At 41.5% G+C, this 26,315-nt stretch overlaps 1 protein-coding gene and 1 pseudogene across 2 annotated transcripts in view; one reads left to right on the top strand and one right to left on the bottom strand.

The window, feature by feature from the left end:
- Positions 1-14,030, top strand: part of postnb (periostin, osteoblast specific factor b) — an 87,189-nt gene extending 73,159 nt beyond the window's left edge. Inside the window, exons 16-22 of one of the 2 annotated variants that reach the window (XM_055148027.1) lie at positions 200-245; positions 321-347; positions 4,064-4,327; positions 4,405-4,452; positions 7,429-7,479; positions 9,409-9,441; positions 13,346-14,030. In XM_055148027.1, coding sequence (XP_055004002.1) covers positions 200-245; positions 321-347; positions 4,064-4,327; positions 4,405-4,452; positions 7,429-7,479; positions 9,409-9,441; positions 13,346-13,371 — 495 coding nt within the window. In that variant the 3' untranslated portion in view covers positions 13,372-14,030. The remainder of the gene's footprint in view (positions 1-199; positions 246-320; positions 348-4,063; positions 4,328-4,404; positions 4,453-7,428; positions 7,480-9,408; positions 9,442-13,345) is intronic. The other variant, XM_055148028.1, reaches the window with a different exon arrangement.
- On the bottom strand, positions 13,828-24,260 carry LOC129412616 (probable inactive protein kinase DDB_G0270444; annotated as a pseudogene).
- Between the last annotated feature and the right edge of the window lie 2,055 nt (positions 24,261-26,315).

Genomic DNA, 26,315 nt, shown 5'->3' with positions numbered 1-26,315 from the left:
AACTAATGCAGCTCAGGCCTTTTAATGCTACTGTACATTAAAAACTGGTTTACTGTGTCAGCAGCATCATTGTTTATCGCAACATTTCCCCGTAGCAATATATCGTATTTCAAAATATGTTATAATGACAGGTCTAATTATGGAGCACATTGTAAAACTCATGTTATGTGTCTAATTTGTCTTTATGTTTTACCTCCAGTTCAGTCCAGGTTTCAGGTACCAGGAAATCCCCCTTACCTTTCTGAGTAAGTAGCCGAAACATCGCACGGCGTAAATCACTCTTTACAAACACTAACGCTTGATATATTTGTTATCGGCAGGGAGGATCGTCACTCGAGTTGAGACAGGTACGGGACTTCATATATTTTCATAACTTGATAATAAAGGAAGGACTGAGGTGCGCACAAGCTGTCAAAACGTCAACACTTTTGTTAATGCGCCAGTGAGTGTTATAATTAACTTCATTACTCACACAGGATTAGACACGTTGTACGGATCGTTCGGTTCCTAAATATTTTCCGTAGATGCAGGCACGGCTTCTTCGGAAAACGATTAGTCTGACTTTTTTGCCAAGCACTTGTTGCCCTTTTGATATTTGGGTGAGGTCAATTGATGATTTGTAGCTGATACTGTCAACATTCCCTGGGGAAGTGAAGTTACTGAAAGGTCTACCCAGTTAGAAGCTGTTACTCAAGTTAGACTCTGGGAACTCCAGAAAGCGCTGACTTGGTTGGAACTACAACAGGTGAGCTGAGTTGTGCCGTTAAACAAACATCTAAATTAGAGGTCTTCAACAGGAGGGTTGTGAAATCTTAGGTTGATTAGACTTTTTTTGTTTTAATATTTCATTTTTGAAGGATGAGGATGGATTGGTTTTCAGTGGGTTCTTTCTGTTCGCTCCTTTATCAACGTCTGTGTCTCTTTCTTCACTCCCTCGTCTCTCGCTCCTCGTCAAACTGCAAATACGTCGGCCGGGATTTTATCGTTTCTTCTACGTCACATGTGAAGAGGTCCATTACAGCTTTACTTTTACGCACAGCGGAACTTAATCTCCACACGTACTACCGCACATCAAGAAGGGGTCGGGCAACTTCCTTCCTTGGCCCGCATTAATCAAGCTTCAGAGTCCGTGCTACGCAGACAGCAACCGAAGGAGCGATCAGAAGAGGAGGGTGTGTCGTGTCTTTCCTCTCACTCCTCGGATCAGAATGACTGGAAAAGTTCCATGGCGCAAATCAGACTGTTGTCCGTGGGCGCTGTGGCTCCTCTTTTGTTTAATCGGATCGTTTAAAAAAGTCACACTTTGAGTCCATTTTCCATGATGTCGTTGCTCCGTTGATCTCAGAGTTACCGGAAACGTCCACAAAGTGCAACTTAAACTTCAGGCCTGAATTAGCTTTGGTCAAACTTAGGCTTATTTCCGTCATGAAACGAGCTGAGGCTTAAACTGGAGATGGAGCTAGTTTCAGCTCAGGATTTCAGGATAAGCCTAGTATTGAATGTACAATAACAGAGTAGTTAAAGGTTGTATAGAGGATTTTCCAAGGAACGAGAAATCCAGCGACTGTTTGTCCTTTTTCAAATGTTGCGCATGCGTGAAACCACCCCCCTCCCCTACAGCTCCTATGTAGAAACGCCTTCTCCCGCCTCCTCTTTACGCCAGAAACAGGTTTGTTTACAGCCGCTGCACATGACTTGTAAACAACTAACTACAGTGTTGGTTAGGCAAGACGGAGAAGTGAGGAGCGGGGGGAGCGGGTGCGCGGACATTTCGTTCGCGGACGAGAAGTGAGGAGCAGGGAGCAGGGAGAGAGGAGAGAGGAGAGAGGAGAGAGGAGAGGGGAGCGGTGCGCGGAGATTCTGTGCCCGGAGAAGTGAGGAGCAGGGGGAAGAGTGGATTGGGCAGCGGGGACAGGAGCAGGAAAGGGGTGCAGAGAAGGTTGCGCGGAGATTCCGTCCGAATGAACTAGTTACAACACGCAGCAGCAAGCGGACTCTTTCTTTGCCTTGAAAATTACGTTTTCAGACATAGGATATCGCTTTCGTGTCCTGAAAAACGTTTGTGTAGCTCTTGGAAATAAAGTACGTTTTCATAATAAGCAGAAGTTTCCTGTCCAGGAGTAATTTGTGGACCAGTGCGTCAGTCTTTAGACCCTGCGTCTGCTTCAGTCGCGCCATCGCTGGAATGAATCTTCAAGAATCACCTTAGTTTGGCTTCGCTGCTTTTCCCCTTGTCTTCTTCTTTCAGCGACCTCAAAAACGGACTTTCTTTTGCGGCTAACTGCTCCTGGATTCTTGTCGCCATCGCAACAAACTTTGTGCTAACTGCGAGGAAGATATAGGTCAAAAAAAGCCGCTAAGAACTGTTGCGTTGGTGGAGTAAACAGCGTCTGTGCGTCTGTGGACTGCGTGACAGACGTACGTAAACCACGTACCGGCGGCGCGCAGGCAAGTCAGTTACGCTAGAAACGTAGGGAGTTTGATTGACAGCCTGTCAGCTCACAGATAACGAGGCAGTGTCGTTATCTATTGGCAAATGTTTAGCCCCACCACGTCCAGAGTTGATGAATTTTTATTCTCTTTTTTTTGGTCATCATAATTACAAGGCTACTGCTTCTCTATAATGCTATCATTGACAACTTGAAACAAAAAAAAAACAAAAAAATCCTCCATACAACCTTTAAGTTTATACACAACACTAGGCCCAATTTACACATAAATACAATTGTATGACATATATATAGTAGGGGGCCCCTGCTCCAGCTCTCCATCAGTTTGAGGGTCCCTCGCCTGAAAAACGCTGAAGACCCCTGCTCTAACTCATAAAATTACAGTCAAAAGCTCACCAGCATTCGCCAAAACTGGGGAAAAAAATGGGTACAGGCTCTTTAACCAGTCACTGAATGTAACCCAAGTTCTCTGAGTTTTACATCGCTGTTTGAGCTTATTCTTGAGTTTCATTCATTCAGAGGATATATATTTTTGTATTGTTAATTACTACGGCAACAGGACTAATTTCTTATCATTCTGAAACCCATGTATAGCAGACACATTTCTCTCTTCAGATTGGTAAAGCAAGCATATTGATACTTGTTGGAGGTGTTTTACGTGTATCTCTATGGTGGATTGTTCAACAGTTACCATGGAGACACACTGCACACATTAGCAAACACTGACAAAAAAAGATTTAAGATAGTCTGAAAACTCAAGAAAAATACAAAATGGATGAAAACAACTCATTTTCAGGAGCTTATGATCACAGTGACTGAAAAACCTTTGGCTTCTTGGACTTTGTTTAAGAGCACAAATCCTCTCACCTGTTGTAGTTTTAGCTGCTAAATCAGTTGTTTTTGGTCAGATCGTGTTAAATTAAAGCTCAAATTAAAGTCTAACTTGAGTAACAGAGCTTCAGACCAGAGCGTTGCCCACAGTGTCATACTCTAAGGCACAGGTGTCAAACATACGGCCCGGGGGCCAGATCCGGCCCTCCAAGACCTTTAATCTGGCCCTCGGCTGATTTTCTACTAAAATATTTGAATTATATTTGCTTTTTAAATATTGGTAATTTTCTGAGGTGTTTATCACAGCAGCGTCTCCAGCGTCTCTGTACGTGGCCCCTCCCACCAGAGCAGCACAAATGAAGACTTGTCTCTTTCCAAACGCTCTTAAAGGACGATCGTTTTGACTGTTGACCGTGACACCCTCATCAGAAAAATGTCCAACATGAGAAAAGTGGAGCCGAGTGCAGGATTTTACAACAAAAACATTGTGTTGAAATTGCATTTTTCTTAAAGTTTCAGGTTGTTCATAATATAATATTTTGTAAAAGAAAGAGTTCATCAATTAAAAAAGATTTCTGTAATAGATTTGCGTTTCTGTGCACAAATATTTGAATTTATTGCGATTTTTGGGGCCAGGAGTTTTCTGATGCGGCCCCTTTGGGATCAAAGTAGGTTGGACACGGCCCCCGGACCAAAATGAGTTTGACACCCCTGAATATTCATGAAATGAGCTGTGAGTTTCAAATATCAATTGTAAAACCTGTGTGGCTGTGCATTTGCAGTTCCAGAAAGAAAAGTGACACGGGTGATCGAGAAGCCCTCCGTCACCAAGGTCACCAGGGTCATCGAAGGAGAGGCCCCCATCACCAAGGTCACCAGGGTCATCGATGGTCAACCCAGCATCACCAAGGTAACGAGAGTCATTGAGGGAGAGGCCCCCATCACCAAAGTCACCAGGGTGATCGAAGGACAGGGTCCCGTCACCAAAGTCACCCGGGTGATCGAAGGAGAGGGTCCCATCACCAAAGTCACCCGGGTCGTCTCAGGTAGGACTCAGACACTTCTGGACCACACTTTGAGAACCTTTTCTGTTGCTTATGTCATCTGCTTCTTTGTCTCTCAGGTCCTCAGTTCTCGTACAGCTCCGGAACCACCAACCTCGAGCTGGAAAGTAAGACCAACACTCCTATAGGCTTGTTAAAGGTGCACTGTGTAACTTTTCTAGTGGAGATTCTGTCAAATGTCTTGTCTCCATCGAGATGTTGTTGCTTTGTCTGGAATGTTTCACAGTGTGGTATTAAACCTTTCTATCTTCATGGAGACCAAACCAGCCCAAGTTGCAGGTCAGATCTACGGAGAGCTGACACTGACAGAGTCTGCAGCCTGAAGTGACCCAAATCCGATTTTTTTTTTTTTTTTTTGCCCCTTTGTGACCTGTAACTGATCTTTTAATGACAGTCTGAACAAAACAGATCAGATTTTTTCAAATGCGACCCAGGCCACTTGGATATGTGGTCCTAAAACCGATACATATCTGATCTTTTGACATGCGACTTCAGTCTGAACGGCCAGGTCACGTTCAACCTGACCGGCTATTGTGCGGTAACAAGCACCTGTTGCACGTCAATACAGCCCAATGCCGACACATTTTCTCACTGAAATAGGCCACTGAAGACGTGTTTCCTAAGTAGGCGCTCACAAATGCACACGAATGTTCTTCTGGTCATACGAAAATTGTGTATGAACTGTGTGAGTGAAGCAGTGAAGCCCATATCGAATCCCACCACTCTTGGCTGCAATTCCACACCCACAAGTTCCTTTCTATGGACGTTGCTGCCATTGTCCCGCAAAAAACCTCGTCCTTCTCCTTCTCAATCTCCTCCTTAAAGCAAATAAGCTGTACATGTTCTGGCTCCGGTACGACAGCAACTTTTGTTTAGGCGACTTCCGTAAACACTGAACACACTCGCTGCTTGTGACGTCGTCTTGACCTCCAATGAGCACGTGGGACACTTTTGGGGCGTTTAAAGTTCACACTGGAGATCACAAACAAGTCGCGTTTAATTGGAAATGTGAACGACCTCGCAAAAAAATCAGATTTCACAAAAAAATCTGAATTGAGCATTAAGCCCTGCAGTCTGAACGTAGCCAGGATGTCTGTTTTTCTAGGTCTTTTTGAGCGATAAAACCACCTGTAATTGAGTAAATGTGAAGCAGAAGTGTTTAATGTCATACTGTGGAACATTCCAGGCAGAGCAATGATATATCCATTGAAATAAGCAGGTGACGGACTCCAACCAGCGCTTAGTAATCCAATGTTATGATAAATTATTAATAAGGAACAAAAACAAAACTGTGACTCAGCTGTGAGGTTACCAGCTGGACTCTCACTTTACAATCCCTGCTTTAATTTTGGAGCGTGGGCCGTGGGAGAGTTGCAACCGACTAAATCACAAACACCAAAATACAACATCTTCTTTGAATTATCTTTGAACTTTCCTTGTGCTACCTGATCCAACCTTGATAGTGAGTTAGGGGCCACCAGGGAGGTATGAATGAATTCCTTTTCCAGATACACGAAGCATCTGATCTGCGTCCTCCTGTGAACCTCAAGCACCTGAGATATTATCTGAAGTCGTACGATTGTGTGTGCTTTTTTTTTTTTACTTTTATTGCCACAAACCAACTCACATCAACAGCGTCCTGAGACCGGGTCTTCACACAATTTATATATGGGTCCGGTCAAGTGGTAACTGGAGAAACGGGCAGATTTTTTACATTCAAATGTCTCTTATTCAGAAACTAGAGGGACTATTGAAATAAGTAAAGTATCAGAATGTAGGAAAGAGTTACACTCCAACAGGGTCAAGTTAAACCTGTGATATTCTTTCAAGTTGTTGACAAAAAATTTAAAAAACTCATGTCGGTAACGGAGGGAATGAAATATGCAGCACATTTTGGGCAATAAATACAAACAGTGATAACTCTTGGTTCTCACTTACATATCCTTAACAAACTGGTTTGAATATTTGCTTCATATAGTTTTCTACCATATGGTACAAGATTAGGTTGAAAAACCTCTTACTTTTTGAGTAATGAGATTTTTTATTAAGAAAGGTCATGGTAACGGAGGGAAAAGTAACAGAGGGAAAAGTAACGGAGGGAAAATTGTGCAAACAAGTAGAAGGTGCATGATTTTGCATAATTTGTCGCTTTTTTCTTCTGAATACTTTAATATTACTTCAAAATGAAAGGAAACTATTTCTATAAAATATGTCAGTCCTTCCAAGCAAATTTTTATCATTTTAAATACTTTTTTTTTTTTTAAAAAAAAAAATCATGTTCAAAGATCGAATAACACAAGATATGATGAAATACATCCATTTATTTACATGATTTTCAGGTCTTTGAAATTTGGGAAATAATTTTTGTTCCATGTTTCATACATGGTCTGTTTAAAACGTATGTAACTTTAGAACCAAAAATGGTACAGAAAAAAGGTAAACAGTTTCATAAACTAGAGTACATATGTATCTGTTCAATACATTTTTATATCAGATGCATTAACTTGAATTTTTGGCCTTGTTGTTTACTTCTGCTTGACCGGGCCCGTGTGCTTTTAATGGACCTTTAATAGTACTCCTTCAAATATCTTGAGTAACAACATTATAATATGACTTAAAGCTCACAAGAGTCACAATTGCGTAGTGTAGGGACTTTAAAAATCAATATTTATAAAGAAAAGACGGAAACTCAGGACAGTAAAGACCTTTATGTACAGTGTAGATACTTAACTGTTTATAAAAGTAGGTGTTGTTCTTTCAACTAAAGACTAACCTTCATTAACCTCAAATTAAAATATAAGTAAGAGAGACCGACAGAGACAGAACACCTACTTCTCTAGAACGCAGTATTTACTTAGTGCGTCAAGTGTGTACCGTGTTCTCAGTGTTTATCCGTCTGTAAATATTGATCTGGTCCAAATTCTCCTTTTAACTCCCAAGTTCAAAGCAGAGTTTACGTCAACTAGAAGCAAACACATACTTTAGCATTTTCTATTTTTAAAGCTGATAAATAATTGAAACTCCGAGGAGCTGGGTTGTTTCTGCGAAGTGTGACGTGATCTTTCCCTTCTGTTTTTGTGCAGACCTATCCCGTATCGAAGGGAACCCCGAAACACTCACCAAAATCATCACAGGTGGGTCCAGTTATGTTCAGGTTTCAGACTTGTAAGAAATGACCAGGAATGCACCAATCCAGCTTTTTCAGTTGCGATACCGACTACGATAGTACGTCTTCAAATATTTGCCGATACCCGATATCAGAGGTGGGGGCTTGAGTCACTATTTTTAGGACTTGAGACTTGACTTGAGAAAATGGACTAAGACTCAGGACTTGACTCTGAGACTTTATGCTTCTGCTGAAAATATACAGTGTATGTTTTTACAAAATACTTCAGTTGATAAATGCGGTGCTGAATTTTACGGGAACAAACTGGAACATGTCCTTCCCACTTATCTATTTGTTACTATGGCAGCAGTAACTGAAGTACTGCGATGTGGTATCCTCAAATGTACTACAGTAATTTACAGTACAATACAGTAAAACAGAGAGAACATAGAACATGATCTTTTCCTTTAACTTCTTGGGTTCTTTTTAAAGACAGTACAGTAAAGTGTGTTTACCTTGTTGACATGTTTCGGCTGCTGCTGTGAGTCATCTTCAGAACTGTCCCTGGTGTTGGTGGTGACATGTCGTATATCAGCTGTTGTTACTTCCTGTAGGCGTGGTCAGCCTGATGGACCTGGCAGGTCGCTCAGACTGACCACGTCTCCCGTCGCCCGGTGTCTCTGGAGGAGGGGGTCCCAAGTGTGTGAAAGGAGGAACGAGCCGTCATCAAGGTTAATCCTGTCCGTGCCTCGTTTCCTGATTTCAATGGCCTCCTTGATCCAGCGTTTGAACTTCTTGTTTTCTGATCCAATGACCCGAGCCCCGTCCCAATCCAGAATGTGGTTGTTCAGTTTTGTTTTACAGTGCTCTGATAGTGGCTCGGGTCATTGAATCAGAAAACAACAAGGTGCGTTCCTCCTTTCACACACCTGAGCCCCCCTCCTCCAGAGAACATCGGGTGATGGGAGGCGTGGTCAGTCTGAGTGACCTGCCAGGTCCATGAAGCTGACCACGTCTACAGGAAGTAACAACAGCTGATATACGACACGTCACCACCAACACCGAGGACAGTTCTGAAGACGAATCGCAGCAGCAGCCGAAACATGTCAACAAGGTAAAAACACTTTACTGCATTGTCTTTAAAAAGAACCCAAGAAGTTAAAGTATATAAGAAGACAAAATGAACATCTTTGGCTTAACATGATCTTTCCATTTCAGTGCAGACAACACGACAAAATAACTGCACTTTTAAATCTTAATTCTATCTGTTCTGATCATAATAATTCACACTAAGATCTCGTCAAGACTTTTAAAAAGGCAACATGTGCATTTCTACAACTCTTATAGAAATATACAATGACTTTTTAAGTACAATGTAATTTAAAATTATGACTTTAAAGTCATATAAATTGCAAAAATCTAGACTTGAAATGACGTGAAGCTCAAAGCAGACGACTTGGACTTGACTTGGACTTACTGTAAGGGCCAGTGACCCGAGACTCGACTTGGGACTTAACTCGGACTTGAGGTCAAAGACTTGAGACTTACTTGAGTCTTGCTAAAGGACGATTCGATCCCACCTCTGCCCGATATCGACCGATACCAGTGCAGAGACTGAAAACAGCGTTTATTTCCTTCAAACAAAAATAGTAAAATTTGACGAAACTTATCCAAATTTGTTCTGCAGATGTTGTTTTTAAGTAACTACAGAACAGATTTGTATGAATAAAAAGTCAAACATTATGGAGCCAATGACGGCGAGTAAAAAGTCTTCAGTTCATATGTCCAATCTGGAAATCAACTGAGCCGATATTTGGAAACCGATATCCGTTCCAGCAAATGTTTCAGTATCTGCACCGATATCTAATCCCAGTATCGGATCGGTGCATCCCTACAAATGTCAGCGTCCTTGTTTTCTTGTGTGATCTGTACTCTACATGTGTTTACCCCACATCAGGTGATCGAAGGAGACCTGGCAAAAAACGTATAGGTAAAACTTATCAAGTCGCTAAGCAAATGCTAATGTAGAAGAAAAAAAAAAAAAAAAAAAAGCAATTACTGGCTTGGCTAATTTGTGTTTTGTTGTTGTGCTTTTTTACTGCATCTCAAAGCTGCGCTGCTCCATGACGCTACAGCGGCTGCTCTCATGTCGTGCAGTTAGAGCCTAACGCGTTCACTCATCTGGTTTGTGTGAAGTTTGAGTTTATGGAACAGATCAGCAAAAATTAAGAACGACTTTTGAGCGACCGGGGAAGATGACGTGATGCGCAGGATAATTTTAAATTCTAGTGTTGCAAAAACATGCGGGTTTTATGATTATGTGATTATTGACAACGTGACCAAACTGTGAAATCATCTATTGAGTTTCAAGTCTATAATAACGTAAATGGCCATTCCAGTGTGTGAACAGATTTATATAAGGTGACCAGACGTCTCTGTTTACCCGGGACCGTCCCAGTTTTGAGCCCTGTGTCTCCTGTCCCAGCAGATTTATCCAAAACCACTGATTTGTCCCAGTTTTATACAAGAAATGTCCCTGGTTTTGACTAATTTGATCCCTGCCAACAGTAATGAGAGGAATAAATTGTCATTTGCTACAGAAAAAGATACTTAAAAATGACCAAAGCACAAAGAAAATGTGACTATACTGGCTCATAAATGGGCCAAGTGCAGAACAGTTTTCCTTAATTACACACTCGAGTCACAATTTTATTATTATCAACCACCACAAACCAAGAGTGTCCCAGTTTGTTTTTGTTTTTTTTTTAAATCTGGTCACCCTAGTTTTATAAAACAAAACTTTCTGGATGATAAAGTGAATTAACATGACATAAACATGACAAAAGGTACTTTACTTTTATGTTTAATTCTTTGGAGAGCAAGTTAAATTAAAGTAACTTATGTTTGCTTCTAAAATTAGTTAGTTCTTACAATTACATTATGAATCGCAAATCGCAAACTGGAGGCACTTTAACACTTAAAAGTGCGCACAAGCTGTAACACGACTAAGACTATGGCCACACGACGACGCTCCTGGATCAATAAATATTCAAGTCCAGATGACATCAGAGCACTGAGTGAAAACGATGTAATAAATCTGCCACACCTGTATGTGGCGCTGTTAACAAAGATAATAATATTTAAACATGTATATTTCATCACAGTTTTTTTTAAACTTTAAGGTAAATTGGCCGATTTTAGATGCATCCCACAAATATAGACATTTTGTTTTGCCAAAGTTAAACATAAGTTTTCGTTTTGAGCCATAAGATTTGGATGAGAATGATTAGAATAACTTGGTCTCAAAATCCAACAGTTTAATTACTCGTGCCTGATCTTTGTTATTGATCCGTGTGCGTAATCTGCGGTGCGTCTTGTTAGTATTAACACGAACACGTGGCTCTGTAGGCTACACCTGTCACATTTTGGTAACAGTCTTGCGGTCTGTGGAGGTTAGTTCGAGGGCTTCAGCCTTCGATGCGTCGGAGGACCTTGACGATGACGGGATTGTGACGTCATTGTCTTCCAAAAGCTGAGGTTTGCTCGTCCACACGACAACGCAATGCCGCCGTTCTCAGATTTTTCCACTCCGGAACCTGTTTTCGCCCACCCAAAACGCCAGCTCTGTGTGGACGAAAAACCAAAATGAATACAAACTTCACCGTTTCGACCAAAAAAACGTTGTCGCGTGCACAGGCCCTCAGTCACATCTTGGAGGAGGCGTCTTCGAGTTGAGGGACACAAACCTCAGGACTTATAAAATCATGAAACGAGAGATTTAAAGGTTATTGATCTCCCTGCAGCTGTTCTCCGTTTTACCAGCGCACATCTGCTCTGTTTAACTCACTAAACTAACTACAGACTAACGCAATACGAGAGATTTCGGGTCACTATGGATACGGGAGGTCACAGGCAATAGTAAAAACAAGAAGAGTAATAAATGTAAAAATAGATACTATAAATAGAGTTTATAGTAGATTTTATAAGCCTCCAGACACTCTTCATTCTTCAGCACAAGTCCACGCTGTTTGTTTCTTCGTGCATTTGTGACGATTGGATCAACACTGTTTCTCTAGAAATATTGTTCTGAATGATCCACAAATGTGACGGCCATCTTTGAATGACCACGCAGCGACCAAAGCGAATAGTTTAGCGCTTTATTAAGTCGCAGATTTGCTGACCCTTTCATTGTCGCTATAAGCTTCAGTCTTGCATTATTTCATGTATGTGTCGCTGATGCACCTTAATGCCACGCTCTGGAACATTTTACCCAACAATTCAATTACGCCATTTTCTGATCTGGGTTTTAATGTTGTTTCCTCGTCACAAACAGACCTGGAGTTGTGTTTTATTTCATTCACGCATGTTTAACTCACAAACCCTGCAGGTCTTCTCTCAAACTTACTTAAGAAAACACTCTGTTCCACCTTGTGATGTCATGTGGTAATACAGGAAGTGCTCCACAGCAGAGTCCTGCACAGGTCCATTTTTGGAGAGCCACACCCGCCCGTTAACCCAAGATTATATCAAAGTTAAATCCACATCCGTCCGGACTTGTCAACATTCCACCTGTTACCAGGACGCCCGTGCCCATGATAAACCAGGACTAGGACTAAACCAGGACTGAACTGAACCAGGACTGAACCAGGACTGAACCAGGACCGAACCAGGACTGAACCAGGACTGACTAAACCAGGACCGAACCAGGACAAAAATGGGACTAAAACAGGACTAAACCAGGACTCTAAACCAGGACTCTAACCAGGACCAGGACTAAACCAGGTCTAAACCAGGACTAAACCAGGACTAAACCAGGACTAAACCAGGAACTAAACCAGGACTAAACCAGGACTAAACCAGGACTAAACCAGGACTAAACCAGGTCTAAACCAGGACTAAACCAGGAAACCAGGACTAAACGAAACCAGGACTCCAGGTAAACCAGGACTCTAAACCAGGACTTAAACCAGAACTAAACCAGGACTACCACCAGGTCTAAAACAGGACTAAAACCAGGACTAAACCAGGTCTAAACCAGGACTAAAACTAAACCAGAACTAAACCAGAACTGAACCAGGTCTAAACCAGGATTAAACCAGAACTAAACCAGGACTAAACCAGGTCTAAACCAGGTCTAAACCAGGACTAAACCAGGACTAAACCAGGACTAAACCAGGACTAAACCAGGTCTAAACCAGGACTAAACCAGGACTAAACCAGGACTAAACTAGGAGCACAGTCGCTGAGCTGATCACCTCCTCTTATGGTTTCATGTAATAAAAACACTAAAGTCTCTCTCAGTCTGGCCTGTAATCGTTCCAGAAAAAGACCGGGAAACGGCTCTTGTTTCCAGGGCAACGAACATCCTGGTCAGGTATTTTCCTCTCGTTCGTCGTTAATTTAATTCACCCGACCCGCCCGTGTGTCATCACTACCCGCCCGTTTCAGCAACTATTTGCAGGTACCCGTTTGTGTTCCCCTCCACACACCTTCACTAGAATCATTTGGATCATTTCAGCCAATCTTTACTAAAAAAAAAAAAAAAAAAAAAAACGATAAAAGGAGCTGTTAACTTGCCACTGCATGACATCACAAGGTGGAACTGAGCATTTCGAGCTTTGGAGACACAGACGCTTTACTTAAACATGCGTGAATGAGAAAAAAAAAACAAAAAAAACACAACTCCGGCTCTGTTTCTGAGACGGTAACATCGTTCTAAACCTCACACGAGTCAATTTTGCGTCATAGAGGAGCTTTAACTCGGGAATGTTCCGCAGTGCAGCATTAAGACTAAGCATCAGCACAGTCCCAGAACTCACCAGGCCTGTTTCTAACTAAAATATACGATTTGTTGTGTTTTTTTTTTGTTTGTTTGTTTTTTTTTCTCCTCCCAGCTGGAAGAACACAAGGCAGGAACTAACCACCAACAGATGAGAGCGTTTGGAAGGGGAGGACGTACGTGAAACCCAATGGGAGCTTTGTACAGGGCTGTTCAAAGTCGTTACTGACAAACAATCTTTTTTTTTTTTATCAACTTATGGTGCTTCCAATGTATAGAGAAAATTGTACTGTGCAATAACGAAACGAAACAAATGAGCGTTCTTCTTTTTTTTTTCTGTTTTTTTGTTTTTGTTTTAGTTTTGGCTTGTTTCTAAAGGCATAAAGCGCGTTCAATAGCAATAAAATGTTTCTCCTGCTAGCTATTAACGCAGTCATAAAAGCAGAATTTCCCACTTTTATTACGTTTGCGAGATGGTAACTGTAAACAGAGGATTTGGCTGTCTCTTAAAGATCGTTGTGAAATGTGTATTATATAAACGTTTGGAAAGGACTGGAAAGTGAATTGTTGCTTAAACGTGGCTTAAGGTTGTTTTTTTTAACTCTTTTTTTTTTTTTTTTTCCTTGAAGATTGTATCCCGCAGCAGGTTTTGTCAGTTTAGTATCTACCAACTACCGTTTTTTTATTTTTTTTTTAGTTTCTGGTGTAGTTTTATACGAGTTTCGACCGCTTCTACAGTGTGTTACGTCATGTTGGGTAGAGCGCCTTTGTGAGTGATCTAATAAAGGGTTTGGGCTCTGTCTCCTGTCACTGTGAGTTTGTTTTCTGACTTTTATTTTACACGATCAGGGACAAACGGCAGCTGGAATCAAATTTAGACTTTTAATATAGCTGCAAAATATACAGAATAGACTCTAATAGGGTGAGACACTGAAAGTAAAGCCATAAATATAAGAAATATGTACTGTTTTCATATAAAAATAAGGTATTTTTGTGTAATAACTCATGATTTGTTATGACATGACTCTAAATAGATGGAGCCTGGTTCAAATTTGTTGCTTCATTTTGTCACATACTTAAAATAAACAGAGGAGATTATCTTCTTAACTAAACTAAACTTTAGTTTAAACTTAAAGAGCCACTAAACACCAAAACCACTTTTTTTTACTGATTAACTGTGTAAATGGGTCTAAAGTAGGAGTGTATATTTATCCCTGGCCTTATTTTGAAATTTTAGTATATATTTGTTAAAAATCTTTTGGGCCTCTTTAAGATCAAATTTGGCCACTACATAAATAAATCAAATTTGGAATTAAATAAAACATGTTATTGTACAATTTGTTAAAATCTTAAGTATATTGTTGTCAAATTTGTGATCCTTATGAGAGGAAAATTTTTCTTTCGCTTATCCGGGGCTGGGTCACGGGGGCAGCAGTCTAAGCAGGAACTCCCAGACTTCCTCCACCTGAGACACTTCATCCAACTCCTCTGGGGGGACCCTGAGGTGTTCCCAGGCCAGCTGAGAGACATAGTCCCTCCAGCATGTCCTGGGTGTTCCTGGGGCCTCCTCCCGATGGGACATGCCCGGAGCACCTCCAGAAGGGCCCAGGAAGCATCCGGAACAGATGCCTGAGCCTCCTCAACTGCCTCCTCTCGACGTGGAGGAGCAGTGGCTCTAATCTGAGCTCCTCTCGTGTGACTGAGCTCCTCACTCTATCTCTCAGGGAGCGTCCAGCCACCCTGCGGAGGAAACTCATTTCAAGCGCTTGTATCCGTCATCTCGTCCTTTCGGTCATTATCCAGAGCTCATGACCATAGGTGAGGGCAGGAACGAAGACCGACAAGTAAATTGTAAAATCTCCAGGTGGGTGGAGAGTCCCTGCCTCAAGTGGAGGAGTTCAAGTATCTCGGGGTCTTGTTCACGAGTGAGGGGAGGACAGAGCGTGAGATTGACAGAAAAATAAAGAAAACTTTGAATTTACGATGATCTAACTCGATGGATATGAGTTGACTGAATAAATATTAAAACATCTTTCAGTGCAGAGTGGACAATTTTTTTATGTGGAAGTTTCCACATAAAAGCGTTTGTATGTGTGTGTATTAAGCGACTAAACTGACTGAAAGTGTGGGAACGGGGTTGATTCAGGGTGAACAACCGTCTGCTGTTCTCACCAACAGAACATGGACATCCAGGCAACATAAAAAGATGTAGAAAAATCACTTTAAAGAGCCAAGATTGTTCTTTTCTGATCTATGTTATAAAGTTGTTTCCTCATCACAAAAATACCTGGAGTTGTGTTTTGTTTCATTCACATGTTTAACACACAAATCCTGAATATTTATAGTTCTTCTCAAACAAGAAACACTCACTGATGTCATGTGTGTAAGAGAATTTAAGTCATTTATCTTCCATGTACATCTCAGTTTAACATGGACCCACAAAAGCTATAATTACACCATGATCTTCCCTTGGCTTTGTCTTCTGGGCTTCATAGTCTCACCACACTTGCTTTATAAACCTCCTCCTCCGGAAGCAGAGTCAAAGGGGCTTGAACACTCAAAGATCAGACTATGTTCACTTTTCAAGTCAGGTTCATATTATTGATGGTAAATAAACAATAAACTTCTGCTTAAGACGTCCACTTGGTCTCCAGCCTTTTACTTCCACACTTTCTTGGACAAGCTGAAAACTTCTACAACAATGTGGTAATAAAGGAAGTGACCCCTCGTGTTTTAAACCCCACACACCTTCACTAGAATCATTTAGAGGATTTCAGCTCTGGGATTTCCATTTTCCACTGAACAAAACGTAAAAGTAGCTGTTAACTTGAAAACTATTGCTTCAAGATGTCACAAGGTGGAACAAAGCATTTTGAGCTCTGGAGGAATGCAGGATTACTCAAACATGTGAATGAAGCAAAACTCAACTACAGGTCTGTTTTTGAGAAGATATTCACATTCTAACATGTCTAAAAGCTCAAAAGAGTCAATTTTGCATAATATAAGACCTTTAACCAGTGTTGGGGAGTAACAGATTACATGTACCGGAGTTACGTAATCAAAAACAAGACTAAAACAGGTCTTAAACAGGTCTAAAACAGGACTATAACAGGTCTTAAACAGGATTAAAACAGGTCTAAAACAGAACTAAAACTGAACTAAAACAGGTAGGTCTAAAACAGGACTAAAAGTAGGTCTAAACAAGATCTAAACCAGGTCTAAACTAGATCTAAACCAGGTCTAAACTAGATCTAAACCAGGTCTAAACCAGGTCTAAAACCACAATTAAACCAGGACTAAAACAGGACTAAACCAGGACTAAAACAGGACTAAAAGCAGGTCTAAACTAGATCTAAACCAGGTCTAAACTAGATCTAAACCAGGTCTAAACCAGGTCTAAACCAGGTTTAAACCATGTCTAAAACCATGACTAAACCAGGACTAAAACAGGACTAAAACCAGGTCTAAACCAGGTCTAAACCAGGTCTAAAACCACAATTAAACCAGGACTAAAACAGGACTAAAAGCAGGCCTAAACTAGATCTAAACCAGGTCTAAACTAGATCTAAACCAGGTCTAAACCAGGTCTAAACCATGTCTAAAACCACGACTAAACCAGGACTAAAACAGGACTAAAAGCAGGTCTAAACCAGATCTAAACTTGATCTAAACCAAGTCTAAACCAGGTCTAAACCAGGTCTAAACCAGGGCTAAAACAGGACTAAATCATGCTGGGTGGATGTGTCTCCTCCTTCTCTTCTATCAATAATATTTTTAATACGGTTCAGTAAAATCTAGGCTTTTTATTTTCTTTTAGCAGCCAAAACTTCTTATGTTACAATATCCTCGTCTTTGTTTCTCTACAGCAAATCAAGTAATCCAAAGTATTCAGATTACGTTACTCATTTTAAGTAATTTAATGGATTATGTTACAAACTACATTTTGGTGTGTGTAATCTGTAATCTGTAGGGGAATACATTTTAAAAGTCACCTTATCAACACTGCCTTTAACTCAGTGTTTTCCTTCAGCTTTGCAGTGAACACAGTGTAAAGTAAAAGTACAGGTGCTCGACAGTGTTTACTGCTCTACAGGGACGGGCTGACACAAAAACATTACTAACCCAGACCACAGGGGGCAGTATATCTGTGTGCACCGTGAGCTCATCTACAACATCCTCCAACATGTGCACTTTATAGTTGAACTTGGCCAGTAAAATGACATTTAGGGCCACTGTGGAGAGTCATGTGTCTCTGTTACTATGTTGACATGCACCGGTTTGCTCTTTATCCAATTTTCTTTTCTTTTCTCCAAGAACCAGTAAAATCACTCTTGTCCCAGTGATGCCAAAAGCAAAGACGGTATAAAGCCTTTGTAAGATCACCGGCCTTCACACCTCCCTCTCCCCTCCACTGTAGAAACTCTTATCCACGCTTTCATCACCTCCAGCTTCCGATCGTATTACCCCCGTCCGACTCTAACCTTCTCACTCCCACAGTCAAACCAAAGCGCTGGACTTTGAGGGAACCGAGCTTTTGCCACAGACGTCCCCACTCTCTCCTCCTTCACGTCAGCAACTCAGACTCACTAAACACCTTCAAAAAACTCCTCAAATCTCCTTATTTCTCATTACTGTTTTGTCTGTCCTTGTTTTAGTGTTACTTTATTGTGAAAAATGAAGCTCACCGAGGGTCAGTAGTGAAATAAAAACCCCAGGATCATATAGAGTGGGTTAATATGAACATTTTAAGATCAAAATGGCAAGGCTCACAGCAGCAGTTACAGAGAAAGACAGAGTTAAAAAAGTTACAGAGACAACTTCTTAAAGTGAAGTTAGCTAGAACCAGAGTCAGTGGAGCCGGAAACGCACCCATGAACACTTCCTATTTGGAGGTTAATTTAAGTATACAGTCTATGGGTCACACTGAAAAATAAGACATTAAAAGACTTCAGGACCGTCTAATAATTTAGTATTTGCTCTGATTATTTGTAGCTACAACTGCTTGTATGTAAATGGGTTCTCGATTTCTTTCTACCCTCACCTTTGGTCATGAGCTCTGGGTAATGACCGAAAAGACAAGATACAAGCGGTCGAAATGAGTTTCCTCTGCAGGTTGCCTGGGCACTCCCTTAGAGATTGGGTGAGGAACTCAGTCACACGAGAGGAGCTCAGAATAGAGCTGCTGCTCCTCCACATTGAGAGGAGCAGCTGAGGTGATGCCTCCTGGGCGTCTCCTTCAGGAGGAGGCTCCAGGGAAGACCCAGGACACGCTGGAGGGACTATGTCTCTCTGTGGCCTGGGAACACTTTGGGCTCCCCCGGAGGAGCTGGAGGAAGTGTTTGGGGTCCGTGCTTAGACTGTTGCCCCCGCGACCCGGCCCCAGATAAGAGAAAGAATATGGATGGATGGAAAAGTGGTCACAGTTATACAGCACTATTCCACCTTCAAGGAACCACTCACCTATTCACACACACACACACACACACACACACACACACACACACACACACACACACACACGCACACACACACACACACACACACACAGCAGTGTACACAGACACTGGGGGTAAGGTGAGTGAAGTGTCTTGCCCAAGGACACTACAACAGCATTCATCTGTGTGAGTCGGAATCAATTATTAAAAAACAAATCATCTTAAACTGAGACATATAAACTTTCAGCTTCTGTAGTTTAGATAAAACAGACTAGAAGATTTTTATTATCTGAAAAATGATTAGAGTCAGTTTTACTTTTTCTTATAAAAGCTTATTTTTTCATTATGGATGTTTTTATTGCCTTAATCTGAGCTGACTTGCATCTCCACAAACCTGACTCATATTTGGCCTGGAGGGGGGCCTTCTGCGTGTTCTCATGGAAATGTTGCTCCACAATTCTGTGGAGCAACATTTCCAAAAACTGTTTATTTCCAGGGAGATTGTTACGCAGTGTGACTTCAACTTTCTATTTCCATGGACAGACAGGGTGCACCGTCAAGTTACAGTCCAGATCTATGGAGAGGCGAGCCTGCCAAAGCCATAACATCTCGATGGAGACAAGCACATGACAAACACTTTTATCAGATATCTTATAAACTTATCTTTGTGTTTATCCTAACTTTATTTAAACAGATTTGATATTTGTTGTTTACAGTAAAAATCAGATTCCTCAGTGTTCCAGTAGCATCTCGTGTGCAGAGACACAGAGAGAACTCAGACGAGGAAAACATGTGTGCGGGACACACCACGTCCCAGAGCTCCAGCTGTTGTGATGATGAGTGTGTCCACATCAGCTCCTCTTTATCACACAGACACGCTGCTCCGCTGTAGAGCTAATGAACAACAGCCACGGCCACTTACACACTTTTATGTACAATGTGTCCATAAAGACTTTTAGAAACACGCGGGTGACGACTTCAGGTGCTGTTACCGACTCTGGACATGTGATAAAACTGTGGATTCAGCAGCAGCGTCTTCACGACCTGCCAAAGCTTTTCCACGGGGGACGTGACTCTAATCGGGTCTTCAGTGTCACTCACAGGCAGCAGCTGGTTGGAACTGAAGATCTGACGAACATAACAGGACGCTACAGTTGGCTCTAGTCACGCTTATGTCACATAACCAGAAGACGTTTGGAAACATGTGGATGACGACTTCCTCTGGGCTCTGCTGGCGATAGAAACTCTGATCAAATCTGGGAAAACAGAGAAAATGGCCTGGTTTTCTTCATCTAGATGTCATTGTATTCTTATATTTTAATCTTTTTCTCAATTGCCTATTTATTTGTATTATAAGTTGTCTAACTTAATAAAAGAAAAAAAAAAGTCCTTGTTGCGTTTCATTATGTTCCATTATGAGTCACGTCCCCCATGGAAATCTTTGGCAGGTTTTGAAGACGCTTCTGCTGAATTCACTGATTTATCACATGTCCAGTTTTGGTAAATACACCAGAAGTCGTCATCCACATGTTTCCAAACGTCTTCGTTAAGCGTGAATCGAGTCTGTGAGTATCTGGAGCAGATGTCAGAGTCTTAACCTGCACATAGACACACATACATATTTTTCACATTCTCAGTTTATGAACAGGCCTCATGTGAAAGATCAGAATTCTCCAGAAATCCCACCCTGAGCTGCAGAGGCTGCACTAGCACTGACTCATGATGACTGCAGGTTCTGGGGTTTAGGCAGTGTTGGGAAGGTGACTTTTAAAATGTATTCCCCTACACATTACAGATTACATACACCAAAGTGTAGTTTGTAACAGAATCCATTAAGTTACTTAAAGTGAGTAACGTAATCTGGATACTTTGGATTATTTGATTTGCTGTAGAGAAGCAAAGGATTTAGGGAAGTAGGGAATTAGGAAATCGTAACATAAGATGTTTTTTCTGCTAAAAGAAAATGAAAAGCCCAGACTTTACTGAACCATATTAAAAATATTATTGATAAAAGAGGAGGAGACACGTCCATGCAGCTTAGTTTAGTCCTGTTAAGTCCTATTTTAGTCCTATTTTAGTCCTGGTTTAGTCCTGGTTTAGATCTAGTTTAGGCCTGGTTTTAGTCCTGGTTTAGTCCTGGTTTAGACCTGGTTTAGACCTGGTTTTAGTCCTGGTTTAGTCCTGGTTTAGACCTGGTTTAGACCTGGTTTTAGTCCTGGTTTAGTCCTGGTTTAGACCTGGTTTAGACCTGGTTTAGTCCTGGTTTAGACCTGGTTTAGACCTGGTTTTAGTCCTGGTTTAGTCCTGGTTTAGACCTGGTTTAGACCTGGTTTTAGTCCTGGTTTAGTCCTGGTTTAGACCTGGTTTTAGTCCTGGTTTAGACCTGGTTTTAGACCTGGTTTATATCTGGTTTAGATCTAGTTTAGACCTAGTTTTAGTCCTGTTAAGTCCTGTTTTAGTCCTGTTTTAGTCCTGGTTTAGATCTAGTTTAGGCCTGGTTTTAGGCCTGCTTTAGTCCTGGTTTAGACCTGGTTTTAGACCTGGTTTATATCTGGTTTAGATCTAGTTTAGACCTAGTTTTAGTCCTGTTTTAGACCTGGTTTTAGTCCTGGTTTAGACCTGGTTTTAGTCCTGGTTTAGACCTGGTTTTAGTCCTGGTTTAGATCTAGTTTAGACCTGGTTTAGTTTCCGACAATGAGTGAAGCCCAAAATGTGAAAACAGGAAAATCCCTCTGTGTAATCCATTTATTTCAACAAAGTAACTGTAATCCAATCACCACTCACTGAAAGAGTAACTGTAACTGAATACAGTTACTCATAATTTGTACTCTGATTACATAACTCCGGTACATGTAATCTGTTACTCCCCAACACTGGGTTTAGGTGGTGACTGTTCAGATCAGACAGAGGCATTTTAGGTTTAAACCAACTGGATTTCAGCAAATTCTTATCAGTAAAAGTAACATTTTGATTAATCTGAGAACAAAGAGGTAAGTTATGTTTATTTCATTTAACATCAAAATTGTACATATTATTTATTACATATGTTATTACAGATTTGATTTAACACTCTTGATGGAGAAAAGCAGCATTTCTTAACACCAACATTTTGAGATATTTATTTGAAGCTTCTGTAAATGGACAATTCTACATGATGAAGTTATAAAACGTCAAACACCAAAATATAAATAAATTGGATCTTTCATTTTTTGTTTTTGTTTTTCTTTGTTTGTTTGTCTTTCATATTCCTGGAAAAAGTTTCAGTTTTAACACATCTGTTCCACAAACCTCATGTGGTTTGAGGAGAGACATGGGGCCAACTTCACGCTCATGTCCAGTCTGCTGTCTGCGCTCACTCTTACATTGTGATGCAGTCGAATTTACTACAACAAAACCTCACACAGACACAGACTCACATCTGCAGCTCTGCTCCAGTCGACAGAAGTATTACGTATATTTCAGAGTAAAAGAGGAGCTCAGTTCAGTGTGGCGGAGGTGTGGAGGTAACCAGGCTCTCACCACCTAGTGCCTCAATTCAATTTAATTTGTCTCCAGCGACTAGGTCAGGAATCGAAATCAAAAACCCCAGAATGTGAGTTCAGGCACCAGCCAATCAGCGAAGACCCATATGTTCTATGTTCTCAACGATTCCTGAGATCGAGGATTTAAAGCTGGAACAAAGAGAACGTTTGGTGAATTTTATCAAGGGGAAAGACGTTATTGTCCTTGTTCCTACGAGATTTGGTGCATTACATACATACGACCAAATATCAGCAGTTGGTTAAATTTAAAAAGTACCTGCCTACTGTTGAGCAAATGAGTCCAAATGCTGCGAGGTCAGACGGTTTCCACGAAGTGAAACCGTCTGATGAATCAGACTAGTGCAGAGGAGCCTTTTCCATCGATAAATGAACAGTTCTCACATGAGCAGGTCTGTGCAGCTCCAGGACTCACAGCTGAACCCACTGCAGGTTTGACTCTTCCTCCTGGACTTCCTCCTAGACTTTCTCCTGGACTTCTTCTGGACTTCTTCCTGGACTTCCTTCTGCACTTCCTCCTGGACTTTCTCCTGGACTTCCTCTTGGACTTCTTTCTGGACTTCTTCCTGGACTTCCTCTTGGACTTCTTCCTGGACTTCCTCTTGGACTTCTTCCTGGACTTCCTTCTGCACTTCCTCCTGGATTTTCTCCTGGACTTCCTCTTGGACTTCTTTCTGGACTTCTTCCTGGACTTCCTCTTGGACTTCTTCCTGGACTTCCTTCTGCACTTCCTCCTGGACTTTCTCCTGGACTTCCTCTTGGACTTCTTTCTGGACTTCTTCCTGGACTTCCTCTTGGACTTCTTCCTGGACTTCCTCTTGGACTTCTTCCTGGACTTCCTCTTGGACTTCTTCCTGGACTTCCTTCTGCACTTCCTCCTGGATTTTCTCCTGGACTTCCTTCTGCACTTCTTCCTGGACTTTCTCCTGGACTTCTTCCTGGACTTCCTTCTGCACTTCCTCCTGGACTTTCTCCTGGACTTCCTCTTGGACTTCTTTCTGGACTTCTTCCTGGACTTCCTCTTGGACTTCTTCCTGGACTTCCTTCTGCACTTCCTCCTGGATTTTCTCCTGGACTTCCTCTTGGACTTCTTTCTGGACTTCTTCCTGGACTTCTTCCTGGACTTCCTCTTGGATTTCTTCCTGGACTTCCTTCTGCACTTCCTCTTGGACTTCTTCCTGGACTTCCTTCTGCACTTCCTCCTGGACTTTCTCCTGGACTTCCTCTTGGACTTCTTTCTGGACTTCTTCCTGGACTTCCTCTTGGACTTCTTCCTGGACTTCCTTCTGCACTTCCTCCTGGATTTTCTCCTGGACTTCCTCTTGGACTTCCTTCTGCACTTCTTCCTGGACTTCCTTCTGCACTTCCTCCTGGATTTTCTCCTGGACTTCCTTCTGCACTTCGTCCTTGACTTCCTCCTGCACTTCCTCTTGGACTTCTTCCTGGACTTCCTTCTGCACTTCCTACTGGACTTTCTCCTGGACTTCCTCTTGGACTTCTTTTGGACTTCTTTCTGGACTTCATCCTGGACTTCCTCTTGGACTTCTTCCTGGACTTCTTCCTGGACTTCCTTCTGCACTTCCTCTTGGACTTCCTTCTGCACTTCCTCTTGGACTTCCTTCTGCACTTCCTCCTGGACTTCTTCCTGGACTTCCTTCTGCACTTCCTCCTGGATTTTCTCCTGGACTTCCTTCTGCACTTCGTCCTTGACTTCCTCCTGCACTTCCTCTTGGACTTCTTCCTGGACTTCCTTCTGCACTTCCTACTGGACTTTCTCCTGGACTTCCTCTTGGACTTCTTTCTGGACTTCTTTCTGGACTTCATCCTGGACTTCCTCTTGGACTTCTTCCTGGACTTCTTCCTGGACTTCCTTCTGCACTTCCTCTTGGACTTCCTTCTGCACTTCTTCCTGGACTTCCTTCTGCACTTCTTACTGGACCTTCTCCTGAACTTCCTCTTGGACTCCCTACTTTATTTTCTGCTGGACTTCCTCTTGTTTCCTGACCTGATCCACACAGACGCTGCTGTTCGACTGTTTAAGTTTATCAGTCTCCATGGCAAAAGTGACACGTCAGATATGTGGAGAAGAGAGAGTTTCTAACAATAAAACACCTGTTTTCACTTTTCCAGGAAAGTAATTAGGCAACTTAACAAGCGACTTTTAAAAATACTATTACACAACTGCAGAGGAGCATCTATGGAGCACGTTTAAGATCGATGGACGAAATCTTATTCTGTCTGATTTCTTCCAGACTGTTATACAATTATTGGAGTTGTATTCTCCACATTTTTTCTCTTAGTTGAGTGATTGTCTGGATGTCCACGTTTGACGTTTTTTTGTCAGCAGGGACAGTAGAGCGTGTGCAGAGTGAGGGGTGGAGGGGTTCAGCTGGAGCAGGTCTGTGAGCTCTGCGTGATGAAGAGGAGGATGAGGACGAGTTCATGTTACGTAACAGAGAAAGACGCAGCAGCAGAGACGCTCACGGTTTTACAAACTCTGGACAGAAAGTGTGATCATTATTATTATTGTTTGTCATTCAGGGTTCATTTTACACGGTTATAAATTTATTTCCTCATCACAAACGCACATGGAGCGTACGGGAGAAGGCGGTGTGGTTAAATCCTGCTTTAGTCTTGGTTTTAGATCTGATTTAGACTTGGTTAAAACCTGGTTTAGACTTCATTTTAGTTCTGGTTTAATCCTGGTTAAATCCTGTTTTAGTCCTGGTTTTAGACCTGGTTTAGACCGGATTTTAGATCTGGTTTATTTCTGGTTTAGTCCTGGTTTAATTCTGTTTTAGAGGCACGGGAAACATGGGAGAAGGCGGTATGACTTAGTCCTGGTTAAATCCTGTTTTAGTCCTGGTTTTGGACCTGGTTTTAGACCTGGTTTAGACTTGATTTTAGTTCTGGTTTAGATCTGAATTTAGTTCTGGTTTAGACCTAGTTTTAGTCGTGGTTTTAGACCTGGTTTAGACCTGGTTTTAGTTCTGGTTTAGACCTGGTTTTAGTCTTGACTTTAGTCCTGGTTTAGACCTGGTTTAAACCTGATTTTAGTCCTGATTTTAGTTCTGGTTTAGTTCTGGTTTAGACCTGAATTTAGACCTGGTTTAGTCCTGGTTTTGACCTATTTCGACCTGTTTAGACCTGGTTTAGACCTGATTTAAGTCCTGGTTTAGACCTGGTGTTAGTTATGGTTTAGTTCTAGTTTAGACCTGGTTTAGACCTGGTTTAGTCCTGGTTTAAGTCCTGGTTTAGACCTGGTGTTAGTTATGGTTTAGTTCTAGTTTAGACCTGGTTTAGACCTGGTTTAGTCCTGGTTTAGTCCTAGTTTAGTCCTGGTTCAGCTCTGGTTTAGTCTTGGTTTAAGTCCTGCTTTAGTCCTGGTTTAGACCTGGTTTTAGTTTTGGTTCAGTCCTGGTTTAGACCTGGTTTAGACCAGGTTTAGTCCTGGTTTAGTCCTAGTTTAGTCCTGGTTCAGCTCTGGTTTAGTCTTGGTTGAAGTCCTGCTTTAGTCCTGGTTTAGACCTGGTTTAGATCTGGTTTAGTCCTGATTTAGTCCTGGTTCTGTCTTGGTTTAGTACTTGTTCAGTTCTAGTTCAGTTCTGGTTTAGTTCTACTTTACTCCTGGTTCAGCTCTGGCTTAGTCCTGGTTTAGTCCTGGTTCAGTCTTGGTTTAGTCCTGGTTTAGTCCTGGTTCAGTCTTGATTCGGTCCTGGTTCAGTCCTGGTTTAGTCCTGGTTTAGTCCTGGTTTAAAACAGGTTTAGTCCTGTTTTATATTTTAAACACAGTAATGTATCAAATTACTTTGAAATGACAGTAACAAGTAAAAAATAACACATTAAAGTTTTGAAGTAACTTGAATTGTCCTGGAATTGTCAATCTGTACTGAACAAAACGTAAACATAGTTGTTAACTTAAAAACTGCTGCTTCATCCCAAGGTGGACCAGAGCATTTTGAGGTTTGGAGCTGCAGACAAACTAAAAATAAAGATTTACTCAAACATGTGAATGAAACAAAAGCTCACACGAGTCAATTTTACATAATATTTGCCCTTTAAGTTCAAAGAATCTGTGATATAAATGTACAGATCCATAAAAGAAATATTT

This window comes from Boleophthalmus pectinirostris, unplaced genomic scaffold (assembly GCF_026225935.1).
Source record: "Boleophthalmus pectinirostris isolate CB_2022bp ecotype Guang Dong unplaced genomic scaffold, ASM2622593v1 HiC_scaffold_9, whole genome shotgun sequence".
NCBI classification, from domain to species: Eukaryota; Metazoa; Chordata; class Actinopteri; order Gobiiformes; family Gobiidae; genus Boleophthalmus; species Boleophthalmus pectinirostris.
The sequence above is the reverse complement of the archived record's forward strand: the minus strand, read 5'-3'. Positions and strand labels throughout refer to the sequence as shown.